The sequence below is a fragment of the Oncorhynchus clarkii genome, chromosome 2 (genome assembly GCF_045791955.1).
Source record: "Oncorhynchus clarkii lewisi isolate Uvic-CL-2024 chromosome 2, UVic_Ocla_1.0, whole genome shotgun sequence".
Lineage (NCBI taxonomy): Eukaryota > Metazoa > Chordata > Actinopteri > Salmoniformes > Salmonidae > Oncorhynchus > Oncorhynchus clarkii.
Genome location: NC_092148.1, coordinates 44,013,095 through 44,035,814, shown reverse-complemented (window position 1 = coordinate 44,035,814; position 22,720 = coordinate 44,013,095). Strand labels below are relative to the sequence as shown.

General features: G+C 46.5%; 1 protein-coding gene across 8 annotated transcripts in view; it reads right to left on the bottom strand.

The window, feature by feature from the left end:
- The window catches only part of LOC139368229 (Kruppel like factor 8), a 115,251-nt gene that overhangs the window by 12,429 nt on the left and 80,102 nt on the right, over positions 1-22,720 (bottom strand). For all 8 annotated transcript variants that reach the window (XM_071106936.1, XM_071106944.1, XM_071106954.1 and 5 more), the window contains 2 exons: positions 22,425-22,662; positions 5,558-5,669 (listed from right to left, as the gene is read on the bottom strand). In XM_071106936.1, coding sequence (XP_070963037.1) covers positions 5,558-5,669; positions 22,425-22,662 — 350 coding nt within the window. The remainder of the gene's footprint in view (positions 1-5,557; positions 5,670-22,424; positions 22,663-22,720) is intronic.

The window sequence follows — 22,720 nt, the reverse complement described above, 5'->3', positions numbered from 1 at the left end:
TCTCACTCTCTCTTCTCCCCAACTCTCATCTCACTCTCTCTTCTCCCCAACTCTCCTCTCTCTCTCTCTCTTCTCCCCAACTCTCCTCTCACTCTCTCTCTCCCCAACTCTCTTCTCACTCTCTCTTTCTCTTCTCTTCAACTCTACTCTCACGCTCTATTCTCCCCAACTCTCCTCTCACTCTCTCTCTTCTCCCCAACTCTCCTCTCACTCTCTCTTCTCTCACGCTCTTCTCCCCAACTCTCGCTCTCTCCTTTTTTTTCTGTCCATCTCTCCATCTCCCCTCCTTTACTTCCTCTCCCTCCCAACCTCCCTGTTCCTCGCTGCCATTCACTTTCTCCACCCTGCCAACTAGTTAACACCCTTTCCTCCTCTCTCTCTTCCTTTCTCTTGTTTTCACTGCCCAGCCATTGGCTCAAACACACTAAACCAGCACCAATAGAGCTAATATAATTCCTTCTTCATCCTATCCTGCCTGTTTAACACACTAACTCACCCCTCTCCTCTCCTTTTCTCTCTCCAAACCATTTATAAGGAGGTATGACGGCAAACTGCATTACGTAATCTTGTTTACACCTGGTTCTGGGACAACCCTGCCCAGCAACACACACACAGCTAAGTGAACTCTCCAAGCACTACATTTCAGTTAGAAAGAGTGAGCTCTGTCTCCCCTGTTGCTGCCTCCCTACACGCACACACATGCACGCACACACACACACAGTTAAGTGAACTCTCCAAGCAATACATTTCAGTTAAATAGAGTGAGCTCTGTCTCATACAAAGTCACGCCTTTGGGGGTGTGGCGGCTGCTGCTCCCTCCTACCAAAACAATTACACATTTTGTCTCCCCTGTTGCTGCCTCACTGCACATAGTCACACACACACACACACACACACACACACACACACACACACACACACACACACACACACACACACACACACACACACACACACACACACACACACACACACACACACACACACACACACACACACACACAGTCTCTCATCTCCTCCAGTGTTCAGGGGTTACATAAGTGTCCAGAGCAGATCAGTGCTGCAGTAATGTAATTAGCGCCAGAGAGTGGAGAGGAAGGAGGAGGGACGGGCCCAGGTCACCACAGCCAAACCCCAAATGTAGAAGCAAATTCACCCTATATCATTATTCTCTAATAATACACTCAACCTTCCCCAATCTTCCTGTAAAACTCTACTCATATATCAGGACTGCAAACTACCCTAAATATGTACCCCACAAAAGTCTGTTGAAATTGTGATAGCAATAAGTGTTTTATCGTATCTTGATAAAACAAACAATGGATCAATCAGCCACCATTATCTGACAATCACCCTGTGGAGGATGAGCCCAACAGAACCACCACCCTGTGTACTGGAGGATGAGCCCAACAGAACCACCACCTTGTGGAGGATGAGCCCTACAGAACCACCACCCTGTGTACTGGAGGACGAGCCCTACAGAACCACCACCCTGTGTACTGGAGGACGAGCCCTACAGAACCACCACCCTGTGTACTGGAGGACGAGCCCAACAGAACCACCACCCTGTGTACTGGAGGACGAGCCCTACAGAACCACCACCCTGTGGAGGATGAGCCCAACAGAACCACCACCCTGTGAACTGGAGGATGAGCCCTAGAGAACCACCACAATGTGTCCAGGCCCTGTGTACTGGACGATGAGCCCTACAGAACCACCACCCTGTGTACTGGAGGACGAGCCCTACAGAACCACCACCCTCTGTACAGGAGGATGAGCCCAACAGAACCACCACCCTGTGTCCTGGAGGATGAGCCCTACAGAACCACCACCCTGTGTCCTGGAGGATGAGCCCTACAGAACCACCACCCTGTGGAGGATGAGCCCTACAGAACCACCACCCTGTGTACCGGAGGATGAGCCCTACAGAACTACCACCCTGTGTCCAGGCCCTGTGTACTGGAGGACGATCCCTACAGAACCACCACCCTGTGTACTGGAGGACGAACCCTACAGAACCAATACCCTGTGGAGGATGAGCCTACAGAACCACCACCCTGTGGAGGACGAGCCCAACAGAACCACCACCCTGTGTCCTGGAGGATGAGCCCTACAGAACCACCACCCTGTGTACTGGAGGATGAGCCCTACAAAACTACCACCCTGTGTCCAGGCCCTGTGTACTGGAGGACGAGCCCAACAGAACCACCACCCTTTGTACTGGATGATGAGCCCAACAGAACCACCACCCTTTGTACTGGAGGATGAGCCCAACAGAACCACCACCCTGTGTACTGGAGGACGAGCCCACCAGAACCACTACCCTGTGTCCAGAACCTGTGTACTGGAGGACGAGCCCTACAGAACCACCACCCTGTGTACTGGACGACGAGCCCTACAGAACCACCACCCTGTGTACTGGAGGTTGAGCCCTACAGAACCACCACCCTGTGTACTGGAGGATGAGCCCAACAGAACCACCACCCTGTGTACTGGAGGACGAACCCTACAGAACCACCACCCTGTGTCCAGGCCCTGTGTACTGGAGGACGAGCACAACAGAACCACCACCATGTGTACTGGACGACGAGCCCTACAGAACCACCACCCTGTGTACTGGAGGATGAGCCCAACAGAACCACCACCCTGTGTACTGGAGGACGAGCCCTACAGAACCACCACCCTGTGTACTGGAGGACGATCCCTACAGAACCACCACCCTGTGTACTAGAGGATGAGCCCTACAAAACTACCACCCTGTGTCCAGGCCCTGTGTACTGGAGGACGATCCCTACAGAACCCCTACCCTGTGTCCAGGCCCTGTGTACTGGAGGACGAACCCTACAGAACCACCACCCTGTGTACTAGAGGACGAGCCCTACAGAACCACTACCCTGTGTCCAGGCCCTGTGTAGTGGAGGACTAGCCCAACAGAACCACCACCCTTTGTACTGGAGGATAAGCCCAACAGAACCACCACCCTTTGTACTGGAGGATGAGCCCAACAGAACCACCACCCTGTGTACTGGAGGACGAGCCCACCAGAACCACTACCCTGTGTCCAGAACCTGTGTACTGGAGGACGAGCCCTACAGAACCACCACCCTGTGTACTGGACGACGAGCCCTACAGAACCACCACCCTGTGTACTGGAGGACGAGCCCTACAGAACCACAACCCTGTGTACTGGAGGATGAGCCCAACAGAACCACCACCCTGTGTACTGGAGGACAAACCCTACAGAACCACCACCCTGTGTCCAGGCCCTGTGTACTGGAGGACGAGCACAACAGAACCACCACCATGTGTACTGGACGACGAGCCCTACAGAACCACCACCCTGTGTACTGGAGGATGAGCCCAACAGAACCACCACCCTGTGTACTGGAGGATGAGCCCAACAGAACCACCACCCTGTGTACTGGAGGACGAGCCCACCAGAACCACTACCCTGTGTCCAGAACCTGTGTACTGGAGGACGAGCCCTACAGAACCACCACCCTGTGTACTGGACGACGAGCCCTACAGAACCACCACCCTGTGTACTGGAGGACGAGCCCTACAGAACCACAACCCTGTGTACTGGAGGATGAGCCCAACAGAACCACCACCCTGTGTACTGGAGGACAAACCCTACAGAACCACCACCCTGTGTCCAGGCCCTGTGTACTGGAGGACGAGCACAACAGAACCACCACCATGTGTACTGGACGACGAGCCCTACAGAACCACCACCCTGTGTACTGGAGGATGAGCCCAACAGAACCACCACCCTGTGTACTGGAGGATGAGCCCTACAGAACCACCACCCTGTGTACTGGAGGATGAGCCCAACAGAACCACCACCATGTGTCCAGGCCCTGTGTACTGGAGGACGAGCACAACAGAACCACCACCCTGTGTACTGGAGGATGAACCCTACAGAACCCCCACCCTGTGTACTGGAGGATGAGCCCAACAGAACCACCACTCTGTGTCCAGGCCCTGTGTCCTGGAGGACGAGCCCAACAGAGCCACCAACCTGTGTACTGGAGGATGAGCCCAACAGAACCACCACCCTGTGTACTGGAGGATGAGCCCAACAGAACCACCACCCTGTGTACTGGAGGATGAGCCCAACAGAACCACCACCCTGTATACTGGAGGACGAGCCCAACAGAACCACCACCCTGTGTCCTGGAGGAGGAGCCCTACAGAACCACCACCTTGTGTTCAGGCCCTGTGTACTGGAGGACGAGCCCTACTGAACCACCACCCTGTGTACTGGAGGATGAGTCCTACAGAACCACCACCCTGTGTACTGGAGGATGAGCCCTACAGAACCACCACCCTGTGTACTGGAGGATGAGCCCTACAAAACCACTACCCTGTGTCCAGGCCCTGTGTACTGGAGGATGAGCCCAACAGAACCACCACCCTGTGTACTGGAGGACGAGCCCTACAGAACCACCACCCTGTGTACTGGAGGACGAACCCTACAGAACCACCACCCTGTGTCCAGGCCCTGTGTACTGGAGGACGAGCCCTACAGAACCACCACCCTGTGAACTGGAGGATAAGCCCTACAGAACCACCACCCTGTGAACTGGAGGATAAGCCCTACAGAACCACTACCCTGTGTCCAGACCCTGTGTACTGGAGGACGAGCATAACAGAACCACCACCCTGTGTACTGGAGGATGAACCCTACAGAACCACCACCATGTGTCCAGGCCCTGTGTACTGGAGGATGAGCCCTACAGAACCACCACCCTGTGTCCAAGGCCTGTGTACTGGAGGATGAGCCTTACAGAACCACCACCATGTGTCCAGGCCCTGTGTACTGGAGGACGAGCACAAAAGAACCACCACCCTGTGTACTGGAGGATGAGCCCTACAGAACCACCACCCTGTGTACTGGAGGATGAGCCCTACAGAACCACCACCCTGTGTACTGGAGGATGAGCCCAACAGAACCACCACCCTGTGTACTGGAGGATGAGCCCAACAGAACTACCACCCTGTACACTGGAGGACGAGCCCAACAGATCCACCACCCTGTGTCCTGGAGGATGAGCCCTACAGAACCACCACCTTGTGTTCAGGCCCTGTGTACTGGAGGATGAGCCCTACTGAACCACCACCCCGTGTACTCGAGGATGAGCCCTACAGAACCACCACCCTGTGTCCTGGAGGATGAGCCCTACAGAACCACCACCTTGTGTTCAGGTCCTGTGTACTGGAGGACGAGCCCTACAGAACCACCACCCTGTGTACTGGAGGATGAGCCCTACAGAACCACCACCCTGTGTCCAGGCCTATACCACCTATACCACTATGACACTCACCCTGTGTCCAGGCCTATACCACCACCTTCCAGTCTATGACACTCACCCTGTGTCCAGTCCTATACCACCACCTTCCAGTCTATGACACTCACCCTGTGTCCAGGCCTATACCACCACCTTCCAGTCTATGACACTCACCCTGTGTCCAGGCCTATACCACCACATTCCAGTCTATGACACTCACCCTGTGTCCAGGCCAATACCACCACCTTCCAGTCTATGACACTCACCCTGTGTCCAGTCCCGGTGTACTGAAGGAAGCTGAACCCGACTCTGTCCCACTCTCCACATCACTGTCACTCTGGTACTCCACTGGAGACGCCGAGCCAGGCTTGATACGCACTAGAGGAAAAGATGGATAAATGGAGAGGGGAAGAGAGAGGATGTAAGAAAGAGAGAAGGAGCAATGGGACAGAGTGAGAAGGAAAGAAATGGACAATGTAGAGGAAGATGGAAAGGTTTACAGACAGAGAGGGGGAGAGAAAGGCAAAAACAACAGGGGGTTAGCAACTTAAATCCAACCACCATAACACATAGTACTTGGCAACACAAAAGGTAAGCCAGGCCCTCCCAGCTGAGTTGATTTGAATTTCTACTTGGGTGTGAGATAATTCCCATTATACTTAGGTGTGGTTGGCTGTGCTGCGGAGGCAGGTGATTGTATTTGTGAACCCCCCTCTTTACCCTACCCCCATTCCCTTCTTAGTGGGTCAGGATGTGGCGAATGCATTGTTCAAAGTTTCTCTTCCCTGAGGATGCGAGGGGGTGGGGGTGTAGTGACGATGGAGTTGGGATTGGGGCGGGGTAAAGAACTGTCCTTTGTGCATGAGGAACCCCCCCCCCCCCACCCCTATTACTACTGAAACCTACCTCATTCAACGACAAAATGAGTAAATCTCCTCTGCATCTCCATAAACCACATCCCGTCACACATACCCTCCTCACCGCTGCTCTCTCTTCCCCCCGTGTCTCCCCCCCCTCCTCTCTCTCTCAATATAAAGGGCTTTATTGACATGGGAAACACATGTTAAACATGGCCAAAGTAAGTGAACTAGATAATTAACTAAAGTGAAACAAACATTACAAATGAACAGTAAACATTACAATCACAAAAGTTCCAAAATAATAAAAACATTTCAAATGTCATATTATGTACAGTGGGGCAAAAAAGTATTTAGTCAGCCACCAATTGTGCAAGTAATTTTCATCATAGGTACACTTCAACTATGACAGAAAAAATTAGAAAAAAAATCCAGAAAATCACATTGTAGGATTTTTAATAAATTTATTTGCAAATTATGGTGGAAAATTAATATTTGGTCACCTACAAACAAGCACGATTTCTGGCTCTCACAGACCTGTAACTTCTTCTTTAAGAGGCTCCTCTGTCCTCCACTCGTTACCTGTATTAATGGCACCTGTTTGAACTTGTTATCAGTATAAAAGACACCTGTCCACAACCTCAAACAGTCACACTCCAAACTCCACTATGGCCAAGACCAAAGAGCTGTCAAAGGACACCAGAAACAAAATTGTAGACCTGCACCAGGCTGGGAAGACTGAATCTGCAATAGGTAAGCAGCTTGGTTTGAAGAAAACGACTGTGGGAGCAATTATTAGGAATTGGAAGACATACAAGACCACTGATAATCTCCCTCGATCTGGGGCTCCACGCAAGATCTCACCCCGTGGGGTCAAAATGATCACAAGAACGGTGAGCAAAAATCCCAGAACCACACGGGTGGACCTAGTGAATGACCTGCAGAGAGCTGGGACCAAAGTAACAAAGCCTACCATCAGTAACACACTACGTTACGACGTGTCCCCCTGCTTAAGCCAGTACATGTCCAGGCCCATCTGAAGTTTGCTAGAGAGCATTTGGATGATCCAGAAGAAGATTGAGAGAATGTCATATGGTCAGATGAAACCAAAATAGAACTTTTTGGTAAAAACTCAACTCGTCGTGTTTGGAGGACAAAGAATGCTGAGTTGCATCCAAAGAACACCATACCTACTGTGAAGCATGGGGGTGGAAACATCATGCTTTGGGGCTGTTTTTCTGCAAAGGGACCAGGACGACTGATCCGTGTACAGGAAAGAATGAATGGGGCCATGTATCGTGAGAATTTGAGTGAAAACCTCCTTCCATCAGCAAGGGCATTGAAGATGAAACGTGGCTGGGTCTTTCAGCATGACAATGATCCCAAACACACCGCCCGGGCAACGAAGGAGTGGCTTCGTAAGAAGCATTTCAAGGTCCTGGAAGTGGCCTAGCCAGTCTCCAGATCTCAACCCCATAGAAAATATTTGGAGGGAGTTGAAAGTCCATGTTGCCCAGCAACAGCCCCAAAACATCACTGCTCTAGAGGAGATCTGCATGGAGGAATGGGCCAAAATACCAGCAACAGTGTGTGAAAACCTTGTGAAGACTTACAGAAAACGTTTGTCATTGCCAACAAAGGGTATACAAAGGGTATACCGTGCTTCTACACCTGCATTGCTTTCTGTTTGGGGTTTTAGGCTGGGTTTCTGTACAGCACTTTGAGATTTCAGCTGATGTACGAAGGGCTATATAAATACATTCGATTTGATTTGTATATAACAAAGTACTAAGATAAACTTTTGTTATTGACCAAATTTTTATTTTCCACCATAATTTGCAAATAAATAAATAAAAAATCCTACAATGTGATTTTCTGGATTTTTTTTCTCATTTTTGTCTGTCATAGTTGAAGTGTACCTATGATGAAAATTACAGGCCTCTCTCATCTTTTTAAGTGGGAGAACTTGCACAATTGGTGGCTGACTAAATACTTTTTTGCCCCACTGTATATATACAGTGTTGTAACGATGTGCAAATAGTTAAAGTACAAAAGGAAAAATAAATAAACAAATATGGGTTGTATATACAATGGTGTTTGTTCTTTACTGTTTGCCCTTATCTTGTGGCAAAATCACAAATCTTGCATGTTGTGATGTCACACTGTGGTATTTCACCCAATAGATTTGGGAGTTCATCAAATTGGGTTTGTTTTTTAATTCTTTGTGTATCTGTGTAATCTGAGGGAAATATGTGTCTCTAATATGGTCATACATTGGGCAGGAGGTTAGGAAGTGCAGCTCAGTTTCCACCTCATTTTGTGGGCAGTGAGCACATAGCCTTTCTCAATAGCAAGGCTATGCTCACTGAGTCTGTACATAGTCAACGCTTTCCTTAAGTTTGGGTCAGCCACAGTGGTCAGGTATTCTGCCACGGTTTACTCTCTGTTTTAGGGCAAAATAGCAGTCTAGTTTGCTCTGTTTATTTATTAATTCTTTCCAAATGTGTCAAGTAATTATCTTTATCTTTTCTCAAGATTTGGTTGGGTCTAATTGTGTTAGACTCTTCTCCAGGTTCATCTCTCTCTCTCACTATGTGCATGCATGCTGGGAGTTTTTTGGAGTTTGAGTGTTTTCTATGGTGGAGGGTTAATGAACGGTTTGTTTCAGCTGTACCCACAGTTTTTAGTTTTATTTTCAAAGTTAAGGTGGAAGAGGACAGAGTTTTAGTTTCCTTTGAACGGCGTGGTGTCCGCGACGGCTTCACAGCCTAGCGCGGAGGAGACGCTGTCGTTACGGCATGGATTCAGGTGTGTTCCTGAGAATGGAAATAAGGTTCTGCTTGCGGTCGGCAAACAGGTGTGAGCTGAATTTATACATTCCGCTTCCAGAATGAACAAAGCTGTGGTTGTGTTCATGCAAAGAGACAATTTGGTGGGTAGGCTCATTGCTAGTAGAATATTTGTACGGCGTGTGTTGGTGCCAATCTCCCCTCTTTCTACCCCCTCAACCAGGGTGGTAGTTGCAAATTTGCCTCTGTTTATTATGGATGATAAAAAAAGGGGGGGGGGGGGGGAAGAGTTGTTTTGGTAAAGTTGCTAGTGGTTTCGTGTACTGTCATCAGGTTCAGGCAGTTCGATTCTGGGTATGTCATTTTAGGCGAAAATTGAATAAAAGGGGCAGATCCTTATGTTTGACCTAGTGGATGTTTGGAGAACTAGATATTCCAACACAAGACAGTATACATGGGTGAAGGCCTTTGAAACTAGGGTGAGTGCAGCCCGGCTTGATCGATTTTACCTGTCCAGGAATCAAAGCAATAGGCTGTTGGGCGCTACCATTCTCCCGGTGGGTTTTTCAGACCACATAACCATGTCTATTTCACCAGGGCTTCGGCAGGCATCCTATCCTCCCAGCTCCTTCTTCTTTAGTTTGGTAAGACAGAGCAGTGAAACCAAGGGTATGCATTGTCTACGGCTGTCTGATGGGGGGGGGGGGGGGGGGGGGGGGGGGGTGACCTCTGTGGTGGGGGAGATGCGGTTGTATGGGGCAGAGTTGTATAGGGCAGAATTGTTTGATCCTATGTGTGCTCAGGTTTTGTTTGCAGAACTCCCTAAGCTCTGGCACAGAGGGATGAAATGGACATTCCCCTGTTGTCCCATGAACTGGCAGAGGCTGTAATCCAGATGTCCCCTGACTGTGCACCAGGGGTCGATATTGTGAATAATTGGACTGGATTTATTCTGCGTGTTGCGTGAGTGCGTTGGGGTAGGAGAGTTGCTGATGAGCTGCTGTCGGACGGCTCTGACTCTCCTGCCCAAAAAAGGGGACTTGTGTGAACTTAAGAGCTGGAGGCCTGTGGCATTGCTCTGTGCGGATAACAAGATATTTGCCAAGGTCCTCGCTAACAGAGGTCCTCGCTAATATCCCATCTGGACTCTATAGGAGGACCAGACATATTGTGTCCCGGGACGCTCAATCACAGACAACTTGTTCTTAAATCAGGGACAAGTTGGACTTGTCGAGAGGTTCTAATGTGAACTTTGGAACTGGTCTCTTTAGATCAAGAGGCTTTTGATAGAGTGGACCATGAGTATCTGTTTAATGTCTGTGTTTGTGTTTGGGGAAAGGTTTTTGACCTGTGTGAAGATGTTGTATACTGGGGCGTCATATATGGTCAAGGTGGGAGGGGGGCTCAGTAGGCCAGTCTGGGTGAGACAGGGCATTAGACAAGGATGCCCTCTATCGGACAGTTGCAGTTGAAGTCGGAGGTTTACATATACTTAGGTTGGAGTCATTCAAACTCGTTTTTCAACCACTCCACAAATTTCTTGTTAACAAACTATAGTTTTGGCAAATCGGGTAGGACATCTACTTTGTGAATGACAAGTCATTTTCCCAACAATTGTTTACAGACATATTATTTCACTTATAATTCACTGTATCACAATTCCAGTGGGTCAGAAGTTTACATACATTAAGTTGACTGTGCCTTTAAACAGCTCGCAAAATTCCAGATAATGATGTCATGGCTTTAGAAGCTTCTGATAGGCTAATTGATATCATTTGAGTCAATTGGAGGTGTACCTGTGGATGTATTTCAAGGCCTACCTTCAAACTCAGTGCCTCTTTGCTTGACATCATGGGAAAATCTAAATAAAATCAGCCAAGACCTCAGAAAAACAATTGTAGACCTCCACAAGTCTGGTTCACCCTTGGGGCAATTTCCAAACGCCTGAAGGTACCACGATCATCTGTACAAACAATAGTACGCAAGTATAAACACCATGGGACACCATGGGACCACGCAGCCGTCACATGTCGGCATGTGCTACTGAAATTGTATATAGTTAGGGATTTTTTTTTATAACAAATGCTCTTTCTCCCACATTTGATAGTGGTCGCTGTGCGCGGTTCCGAAACATCTGTCAGCGCTGTTGAATTGGTGCCTTTTCTTAGACCATGTTACTATGTGAATAATATCAAAGTTAACCAGCATATTGGTGTTGGGAACAATGTGGTGGAGGCAGCAGCAGAGGAAGGAGGTGAGAAAACAGCCCTTTAAGAACAGTGAGGAGAGAGGAAACCCCAACTGAAATTAAGTCTATAATCAACAGCTGTTAACCTGTTAGAGCTCTAGGGGCGCTATTTCATTTTTGGATAAAAAACGTTCCCGTTTTAAGCGCGATATTTTGTCACGAAAAGATGCTCGACTATGCATATTCAAAGAAAACACTCTGAAGTTTCAGAATCTGCAAAGATTTTGTCTGTAAGTGCCCCAGAACTCATTCTACAGGCGAAACCAAGATGATGCATCACCCAGGAATTAGCAGAATTTCTGAAGCTCTGTTTTCCATTCTCTCCTTATATGGCTGTGATTGCGCAACGAATGAGCCTACACTTTCTGTCGTTCGCCCAAGGTCTTAGCAGCATTGTGACGTATTTGTAGGCATATCATTGGAAGATTGACCATAAGAGACTACATTTTCCAAGTGTCCGCCTGGTGTCCTGCGTCGAATTCGGTGCGCAATTGCCAGCTGCTTCTACTTTACCATTTGATTCAGGGGAGAAAGCATGTGTCCAAGAACGATGTATCAATGAAGAGATATGTGAAAAACACCTTGATGATTGATTCTAAACAACGTTTGCCATGTTTTCAGTCGGTATTATGGAGTTAATTTGGAAGAAAGTTCGCGTTTTGAGGACTGAATTTTCGGATTTTTTTTGGTAGCCAAATGTGATGTATAAAACGGAGCTATTTCTAATACACAAGGAATCTTTTTGGAAAAACTGAGCATCTGCTATCTAACTGAGAGTATCCTCATTGAAAACATCAGAAGTTCTTCAAAGGTAAATTATTTTATTTGAAGGCTTTTATGTTTTTGTTAATGTTGCGTGCTGGATGCTAACACTAATGCTAACGCTAAATGCTAACGCGAAATGCTAACGCTAGCTAGCTACTTTTACACAAATGATTGTTTTCCTATGGTTGAGAAGCATATTTTGAAAATCTGAGATGACAGTGTTGTTTACAAAAGGCTAAGCTTGAGAGATGGCATATTTATTTCATTTCATTTGCGATTTTCATAAATAGTTAACGTTGTGTTATGCTAATGAGCTTGCTGATAGATTTACACAATCCTGGATACAGGGGTTTTTTCATAGCTAAACGTGACGCAGAAAACGGAGCGATTTGTCCTAAACAAATAATCTTTCAGGAAAAACTGAACATTTGCTATCTGAGAGTCTCCTCATTGAAAACATCTGAAGTTCTTCAAAGGTAAATGATTTTATTTGAATGCTTTTCTGTTTTTTTGTGTAAATGTTGCCAGCTGAATGCTAATGCTAAATGCTACGTTAGCCATCAATACTGTTACACAAATGCTTGTTTTCCTATGGTTGAGAAGCATATTTTGAAAATCTGAGATGACAGTGTTGTTAACAAAAGGCTAAGCTTGAGAGCTAGCATATTTATTTCATTTCATTTGCGATTTTCATGAATAGTTAACGTTGCGTTATGGTAATGAGCTTGAATCCCGGATCCGGGATGGGGAGATCAGAAAGGTTAAAGGTGCCTGGCTTTATACATACTGCTTCTGTTGCCAGTTTAAGTGTTTGATAGCCTACTGATTCTGTGAGCACCAATCTGCATTTGCTATGCTGTAAAAAAAAAAGCTTTCCACTTTTTATTCATTAGAACAGCCTCTCTTTACAATTCATTTAGTGTTGTTGACACTGTTCTGACTTCTTGATCTCCTTCTTATTGTTATTATTACTATTATGATCACCATGATAATAATAAGTCATGTCGTTATCATTAGTAGCCCATAACAGCCTTGTATAACCACCATCGAGCTGTTGGCCAAAGAGAGCATCCTGTTTAGCCTTAATACCGTAACTTACTTAGGTCTTGTAGTTCAATGCTGATATAGGCTACTGTATCTGTCAGTCATTCGTTCATGTCATCACACAGCATAGAGTAACCCATGATTTGAAATGCAATCAAGCATTTTAGTTTTAAAATAAAATAACTAAGCGACCCTTGAATAATTAGTGTTAACAATAAACTGTTCACGAAACAATGCAAATTGACAAAAAAAGACACTCTGGTACGCTTGTAAATGACGGTGTTCTGAGTTTATTATAACACGTTTATTGATGTGATTATAATATGCTGTAGGTCAGGCCCTATCCACTTTCCAGTCAGATATGGCTGTCATTATGCAGCAGCTTCAGCAACACGGACAGCGTAATAAACACTGTTGATGGTCACAGACCATGGTGGTCGCTGCAGCAGGGAGGAGAGAGAGACAACGGGTGCAGGTCACACAGTCATCGCTGTCATTGTTTGTCTTTATTACAAAGCGCAGCGTAAAGTCTGAGCCCGGCACAATCAAATCAATAGCAATCGGACACCCTCTAGTCATTTGTGTCAACATTATTTTATCAAACAGCATCAGGCAACCTCAGTGCATATAGTTGATTTGATTAAAACACATAGGATGTGTCTATATTTGGAAAAATACAAGTATTATTTTTTTGGGGGAAAGAACAGATGACTATGCTCTCAGGCTTTGTCCCAAAATGCACCCTATTTCCTATATAGTGCACTACTTTTGACCAGAGCTCTATAGCCCTATAGGCCCTACCAGAGCCCTATAGTGCACTACATAGGAAATAGGATGCCATTAGGGACACACTTCCTGACTCCTCTCAGGAAGAGATATACTGTGCTATACTGAGAGCCTTCCTGATAAATTGTATTACATCCGGCCGTGATTGGGAGTCCCATAGGGCGGCGTACAATTGGCCCAGCGTCGTCAGTGTTTTCCCGGTGTAGGCCATCATTGTAAATAAACATTTGTTCTTAACTGACTTGCCTAGTTAAATAACGTTAAATAAAAAAATATATATATTTCAGTCTGTATATGCAATGCATTTTTATTTTTATTTTTATTTCACCTTTATTTAACCAGGTAGGCTAGTTGAGAACAAGTTCTCATTTGCAACTGCGACCTGGCCAAGATAAGGCATAGCAGTGTGAACAGACAACACAGAGTTACACATGGAGTAAACAATTAACAAGTCAATAACACAGTAGAAAAAAGGGGAGTCTATATATACATTGTGTGCAAAAGGCATGAGAAGGTAGGCAAATAATTACAATTATGCAGATTAACACTGGAGTGATAAATGATCAGATGGTTATGTACAGGTAGAGATTGGTGTGCAAAAGAGCAGAAAAATAAAAATAAATAAATAAAAACAGTATGGGGATGAGGTAGGTGAAAATGGGTGGGCTATTTACCAATAGACTATGTACAGCTGCAGCGATCGGTTAGCTGCTCGGATAGCAGATGTTTGAAGTTGGTGAGGGAGATAAAAGTCTCCAACTTCAGCGATTTTTGCAATTCGTTCCAGTCACAGGCAGCAGAGAACTGGAACGAAAGGCGGCCAAATGAGGTGTTGGCTTTAGGGATGATCAGTGAGATACACCTGCTGGAGCGCGTGCTACGGATGGGTGTTGCCATCGTAACCAGTGAACTGAGATAAGGCGGAGCTTTACCTAGCATGGACTTGTAGATGACCTGGAGCCAGTGGGTCTGGCGACGAATATGTAGCGAGGGCCAGCCGACTAGAGCATACAAGTTGCAGTGGTGGGTGGTATAAGGTGCTTTGGTGACAAAACGGATGGCACTGTGATAAACTGCATCCAGTTTGCTGAGTAGAGTGTTGGAAGCAATTTTGTAGATGACGTCGCCGAAGTCGAGGATCGGTAGGATAGTCAGTTTTACTAGGGTAAGTTTGGCGGCGTGAGTGAAGGAGGCTTTGTTGCGGAATAGAAAGCCGACTCTTGATTTGATTTTCGATTGGAGATGTTGGATATGGGTCTGGAAGGAGAGTTTAGAGTCTAGCCAGACACCTAGGTACTTATAGATGTCCACATATTCAAGGTCGGAACCATCCAGGGTGGTGATGCTGGTCAGGCGTGCGGGTGCAGGCAGCGAACGGTTGAAAAGCATGCATTTGGTTTTACTAGCGTTTAAGAGCAGTTGGAGGCCACGGAAGGAGTGCTGTATGGCATTGAAGCTCGTTTGGAGGTTAGATAGCACAGTGTCCAAGGACGGGCCGGAAGTATATAGAATGGTGTCGTCTGCGTAGAGGTGGATCAGGGAATCGCCCGCAGCATGAGAAACATCATTGATATATACAGAGAAAAGAGTCGGCCCGAGAATTGAACCCTGTGGCACCCCCATAGAGACTGCCAGAGGACCGGACAGCATGCCCTCCGATTTGACACACTGAACTCTGTCTGCAAAGTAATTGGTGAACCAGGCAAGGCAGTCATCCGAAAAACCGAGGCTACTGAGTCTGCCGATAAGAATACGGTGATTGACAGAGTCGAAAGCCTTGGCAAGGTCTATGAAGACGGCTGCACAGTACTGTCTTTTATCGATGGCGGTTATGATATCGTTTAGTACCTTGAGCGTGGCTGAGGTACACCCGTGACCGGCTCGGAAACCAGATTGCACAGCGGAGAAGGTACGGTGGGATTCAAGATGGTCAGTGACCTGTTTGTTGACTTGGCTTTCGAAGACCTTAGATAGGCAGGGCAGGATGGATATAGGTCTGTAACAGTTTGGGTCCAGGGTGTCGCCCCCTTTGAAGAGGGGGATGACTGCGGCAGCTTTCCAATCCTTGGGGATCTCAGACGATATGAAAGAGAGGTTGAACAGGCTGGTAATAGGGGTTGCGACAATGGCGGCGGATAGTTTCAGGAATAGAGGGTCCAGATTGTCCAGCCCAGCTGATTTGTACGGGTCCAGGTTTTGCAGCTCTTTCAGGACATCTGCTATCTGGATTTGGGTAAAGGAGAACCTGGAGAGGCTTGGGCGAGTAGCTGCGGGGGGGGGGGGAGCTGTTGTCCGAGGTTGGAGTAGCCAGGCGGAAGGCATGGCCAGCCGTTGAGAAATGCTTGTTGAAGTTTTCGATAATCATGGATTTATCGGTGGTGACCATGTTACCTAGTCTCAGTGCAGTGGGCAGCTGGGAGGAGGTGCTCTTGTTCTCCATGGACTTCACAGTGTCCCAGAACTTTTTGGAGTTGGAGCTACAGGATGCAAACTTCTGCCTGAAGAAGTTGGCTTTAGCTTTCCTGACTGACTGTGTGTATTGGTTCCTGACTTCCCTGAACAGTTGCATATCGCGGGGACTATTCGATGTTAGCGCAGTCCGCCACAGGATGTTTTTGTGCTGGTCGAGGGCAGTCAGGTCTGGAGTGAACCAGGGGCTATATCTGTTCTTAGTTCTGCATTTTTTGAACGGAGCATGCTTATCTAAAATGGTGAGGAAGTTACTTTTAAAGAAAGACCAGGCATCCTCAACTGACGGGATGAGGTCAATGTCCTTCCAGGATACCCGGGCCAGGTCGATTAGAAAGGCCTGCTCACAGAAGTGTTTTAGGGAGCGTTTGACAGTGATGAGGGGTGGTCGTTTGACTGCGGCTCCGTAGCGGATACAGGCAATGAGGCAGTGATCGCTGAGATCCTGGTTGTAGACAGCGGAGGTGTATTTGGAGGGCCAGTTGGTCAGGATGACGTCAATGAGGGTGCCCTTGTTTACAGAGTTAGGGTTGTACCTGGTGGGTTCCTTGATGATTTGAGTGAGATTGAGGGCATCTAGCTTAGATTGTAGGACTGCCGGGGTGTTAAGCATATCCCAGTTTAGGTCACCTAACAGAACAAACTCTGAAGCTAGATGGGGGGCGATCAATTCACAAATGGTGTCCAGGGCACAGCTGGGAGCTGAGGGGGGTCGGTAGCAGGCGGCAACAGTGAGAGACTTATTTCTGGAGAGAGTAATTTTCAAAATTAGTAGTTCGAACTGTTTGGGTATGGACCTGGAGAGTATGACATTACTTTGCAGGCTATCTCTGCAGTAGACTGCAACTCCTCCCCCTTTGGCAGTTCTATCTTGACGGAAGATGTTATAGTTGGGTATGGAAATCTCAGAATTTTTGGTGGCCTTCCTGAGCCAGGATTCAGACACGGCAAGGACATCAGGGTTAGCAGAGTGTGCTAGAGCAGTGAGTAAGACACACTTAGGGAGGAGGCTTCTGATGTTGACATGCATGAAACCAAGGCTTTTTCGATCACAGAAGTCAACAAATGAGGGTGCCTGGGGACATGCAGGGCCTGGGTTTACCTCCACATCACCCGCGGAACAGAGAAGGAGTAGTATGAGGGTGCGGCTGAAGGCTATCAAAACTGGTCGCCTAGGGCGTTGGGGACAGAGAATAAGAGGAGCAGGTTTCTGGGCATGGTAGAATATATTCAGGGCATAATGCGCAAACAGGGGTATGGTGGGGTGCGGGTACAGCGGAGGTAAGCCCAGGCACTGGGTGATGATGAGAGAGGTTGTATCTCTGGACATGCTGGTTGTAATGGGTGAGGTCACCGCATGTGTGGGGGGTGGGACAAAGGAGGTATCAGGGGTATAAAGAGTGGAACTAGGGGCTCCATTGTAAACTAAAACAATGATAACTAACCTGCACAACAGTATACAAGGCATATTGACATTTGAGAGAGACATACAGCAAGGCATACAGTAATCACAGGTGTTGAATTGGGAGAGCTAGCTAAAACAGTAGGTGAGACAACAACAGCTAATCAGCTAGCACAACAACAGCAGGTAGAATGGCGATAGATTAGGCAGAGAGGGTCGGATTAACTACACACAGAGCCTAAGTGCGGCTGGGGCCGACAGATAAAACATAAACAAGCAGAATGGATTACCGTGAATTAATGGACAGTCCAGCCTGCATCAGCTATGTAGCCAAGTGATCAGTGTCCAAGGGGCAGCGGTGGATGGGGCAGGGAAGCTGGACTGGCGAGTGTTATCCAGGTTAGAAAACTAACAATGACTAAATAGCTTGTAGCCAGTTAGCTGGTTAGCTTCTGAAGGTTCTTGAGTGTGTTCTAAAAATGTAAAGATAATAGCGGTTCCGTATCACATTGGGTGAGGCAGGTTACCGGAAGGTATAAACAAATAAAAAATCGAAAAGGGATAGAAAGTAAATATGGGTTCAGTGAGTGTTTGGGACGCGGCGATTCAGATGGTTAGCAGGCCTGTGCTAACAAGCTAACAGTTAGTAGACGGTGCTAAACACGGTAGCAGTTAGCGGACCGGGCTAAACAAGCTAGCAGTTAGCAGGCCGAATTTGCAAGCAAGGAGATAGCAAGGGCTAGAGAGTTAGCCTTTGGGGACGTCGCGATGGGGGGAGTCTGTTTATTCCTCTTCATGCGGTGACATTAATGGACCGGTCGTGGGTCTGGATATTGTAGCCCAGGAGCTCAAAATGTTCCGTTTGCGATGGGAATCCGGGGGTGAAAAATAAAATAAAAGATAGGTCCGTTATGCTCTGGTTAGAGTCGCGTTGTTCGAACTGGCGAGAGCTTTCCGAGCTAAAGGTTAACTGATGACCGGTTAGCTGACCGGTTAGCTGAAGACCGCTAGCAATGTTTTGCTGAAGCTGGTAGTTAGTTGGCTAGTTGGCTAGCTTCAGTTGAGGGGTTCCAGATCCGAAGTAAATATAAATACTTTAGGAAAAAAAGCTACGTTGGGTGAGGCGGGTTGCAGGAGAGTATTTAGAAGAAGTTGAGGTTCAGCAAAAAGTTTTAAAGATATGTGAAGAAAAAAACGAAAACGAAACGAAAACAAACGATATATACAAGGAACACGACAACACGTCCTACTGCTACGCCATCTTGGAAGACAATGTTTACTTGTGTGTTTTTGTGTGTTTACACACACACACACACACACACACACACACACACACACACACACACACACACACACACACACACACACACACACACACACACACACACACACACACACACACACACACACACACACACACACACAGAGAGGGAAAGTATTCAGACCCCTTGACTTTTCCACATTTGGTTACATTCTATCCTTATTCTAAAATGGATTCAATCATTTTTTCCCTTTATCAATCAACAAACAATACACCATAATGAGAAAGCAAAAACAGGATTGACATTTTTTTTTTTGCAAATGAATTACTAATAAAAACTGAAATATCACATTTACATAACTATTCAATACTTTGTTGAAGCCCATTTGGCAGCAATTACAGCCTTGAGTCTTCTTGGGTATGACGCCACATGCTTAGCACACCTGTATTTGGGGAGTTTCTCCCATTCTTCTCTGCAGATCCTCTCAAGCTCTGTCAGGTTGGAGGGGGAGTGTCGCTGCACAGATATTAGGTCTCTCTAGAGATGTTCGATCAGGTTCAAGTCCAAGCTCTGGCTGGGCGACTCAAGGGCATTCAGAGACTTGTCCCGAAGCCACACCTGCATTGTCTTAGCTGTGTGCTTAGGGTCGTTGTCCTGTTGGAATGTGAACCTTTGCCCCAGCCTGAGGTCCTGAGCGCTCTGGAGCAGGTTTTCATCAAGGATCTCTCTGTACTTTACTCCGTTCGTGTTTCCCTCAACCCTGACTAGTCTCCCAGTCCCTGCCGCTGAAAAACATTCCCACAACAAGATGCTGCCACCACCATGCTTCACCGTAGGGATGGCGTCAAGTTTCCTTCAGACGTGACGCTTGGCATTCAGGCCAAAGAGTTCAGATTGGCCTGGTGGCCAGCTCTAGAAGAGTCTTGGTGATTTCAAACTATTTCCATTTAAGAAGGATAGAGGCCACTAAGTTCTTGGGGACCTTCAATGCTGCAGACATTTTTTGGTACCTTCCCCAGATCTGTGCTTCGACACAATCCTGTCTCGTAGCTCTACGGACAATTCCTTTGACCTCATGGCTTGGTTTTTGCTCTGACGTGCACTGTCAACTGTGGGACCTTATATAGACAGGTGTGTACCTTTCCAAATCATGTCCAATCAATTTAATTTACCACAGGTGGACTCCAATCAAGTTGTAGATGCATCAAGGATGATCAATGGAAACAGGATGTACCTGAGCTCAATTTCAAGACTCACAGCAAAGGGGCTGAATACTTATGTAAATAAAGGTATTCTGTTTTAAATACATTTTGAAAAAAATCTAAAAAACCTGTTTCCGCTTTGCCATTATGGGGTATTATTTTTTAGATTGATAAGATTGTTTAAAATCGATTTTAGAAAAAGGTTGTAACGTAACAAGATCTTTCCGAATGCAGTGTATACAGTGGGGCAAAAAAGTATTTAGTCAGCCACCAATTGTGCAAGTTCTCCCACTTAAAAAGATGAGAGGCCTGCAATTTTCATCATAGGTACACTTCAACTATGACAGACGAAATTAGAAAAAAAACGAGTGGAGGACAGAGGAGCCTCTTAAAGAAGAAGTTACAGGTCTGTGAGAGCCAGAAATCTTGCTTGTTTGTAGGTGACCAAATACTTATTTTCCACCATAATTTGCAAATAAATTCATTAAAAATCCTACAATGTGATTTTCTGGATTTTTTTTCTCATTTTGTCTGTCATAGTGGAAGTGTACCTATGATGAAAATTACAGGCCTCTCTCATCTTTTTAAGTGGGAGAACTTGCACAATTGGTGGCTGACTAAATACTTTTTTGCCCCACTGTATATACAGCGCAAGTCCAAGGACTCACCTACTCATTCAAGGGTTTTCTACATTGTAGAATAATAGTGAAGACATCAAAACTATGAAATAACACATATTGAATATTGTAGTAACCAAAAAAGTGTTAAACAAATCAAAATATATGTTTTATTTTAAATTCTTCAAAGTAGCCACCCTTTGCCTTGATGACAACTTTGCACACTCTTGGCATTCTCTCAACCAGCTTCACCTGGAATGCTTTTCCAACAGTCTTGAAGGAGTTCCCACATATGCTGAGCACTTGTTGGCTGCTTTTCATTCACTCTGCGGTTGAACTCATCCCAAACCATCTCAATTGGGTTGAGGTCAGGTGATTGTGGAGGCCAGGGTCATCTGATGCAGCACTCCCTTTTGGTCAAATAGTCCTTACAAAGCCTGGAGGTGTGTTGGGTCATTTCCCTGTTGATAAACAAATGATAGTCCCACTAAGCGTAAACCAGATGGGATGGCGTATCGCTGTAGAATGCTGTGGTAGCCATGCCAGTTAAGTGTGTCTTGAATTTTAATTAAATCACTGACAGTGTCACCAGCATAGTCATTTACAACATTAAGAATGTCTACACTGTATTTCTGATAAATTTGATGTTATTTTAATGGACTAAAAATGTGCTCTTCTTTCAAAAACAAGGACATTTCTAAGTGACCGCAAACTTCTGAAAGGTGGTGCATCTCTTAACACCATCCATATTGGATTTCTATTTGCCATATGTTTTTAGTGTGTGTGTGTGTACGTGCGTGTGCAGGGACATGCGTCCTTATGAAGACAGTTAGGGACGGGTCACGTGTGAGATATCGTGACGGGGTGAATGAGAAACAAAGAGATATTATAACTGAAAGAGAGGAAAAAGAGAATGAGAATGTGCATGACAGTGAGATACAACAGGTGCATGTGTCTGTGAGAAAGAGCTTGTATGTCAGAGTGAGATTGTTTTGAAGAGAGTTAACATTGAAGAGACCCAGGAGAGATGTATTGCTTGCGAGAAAATCGTTCAGGAGGTCAAGTGACACCCGATTGTGCGATAAAGTGAGGAAGATGAGGAACGGCGTGTAAGTGAGAGAAATCACCTACTTCTTCCTGCTAGAGAAGAGGAGGATAGATGTGACCAGAGAGAACTCTATTATCGTTTCTCTATTAAAGGGATAGTTCACCCAAATTACAAAAGGACAAATAGATTTCCTTACACTGTAAGCACTTTATGGAGAAAGTATGACAGCAATCCATGCTTTGGTTTTGTTCACCTAACCACTGTTCCAAATGCAACATTTTTGCATTGTTGGCACAAATCCAATGCAAGTTAATGGTACCTATATTAGCATTTCCACGCTTCATTTCCAAATAATCCTTTAGTATCTCAAAATGGATTGTTTCACTCAATGAAGTTACTTATAGATGTTTCGAAAATGAAGCGCAAAAATGCTAATAGGTCATTTGGGTGAATTATCTGTTTAACTTTGACGCTTTTTATTTCAAACATTATTTTAGAAGGTTGTACTTCTGACGTTCGTATTGTGATTGTTTCAGCCTCATCACTTCAATGGACAAGAGCGTATGCTAACCGACTACAATCTATAACAAAAACCTCAAAGCCCCATCTCAACAACAGCACCATCCTCCCTGCATCGGACTCACCGGATCCCTCCGAGCGCCCGTCGCTCCCGATGAGCGGGACCGTGATGGCAGCGGTGGCCACCCCGTCCGTGGGAATGGTGGTGTAGACTACGGGCAGAGACTGGACAACCACGGGGATGGTCTGCAACTGGCCCATCTTACTGGGCATGTTGACCGACGGGATGGTGTGGATGACATGCAGGATCTGCTGACCGCCTGCCCCCTGGGTGGACGCTAGGATGGACCCGGGGGAGAGCATCTGGAGGAGGGAGGGATGAATGGGTGGAGAAGAGGAGAGGAGGGGATAGTGTGGGTAT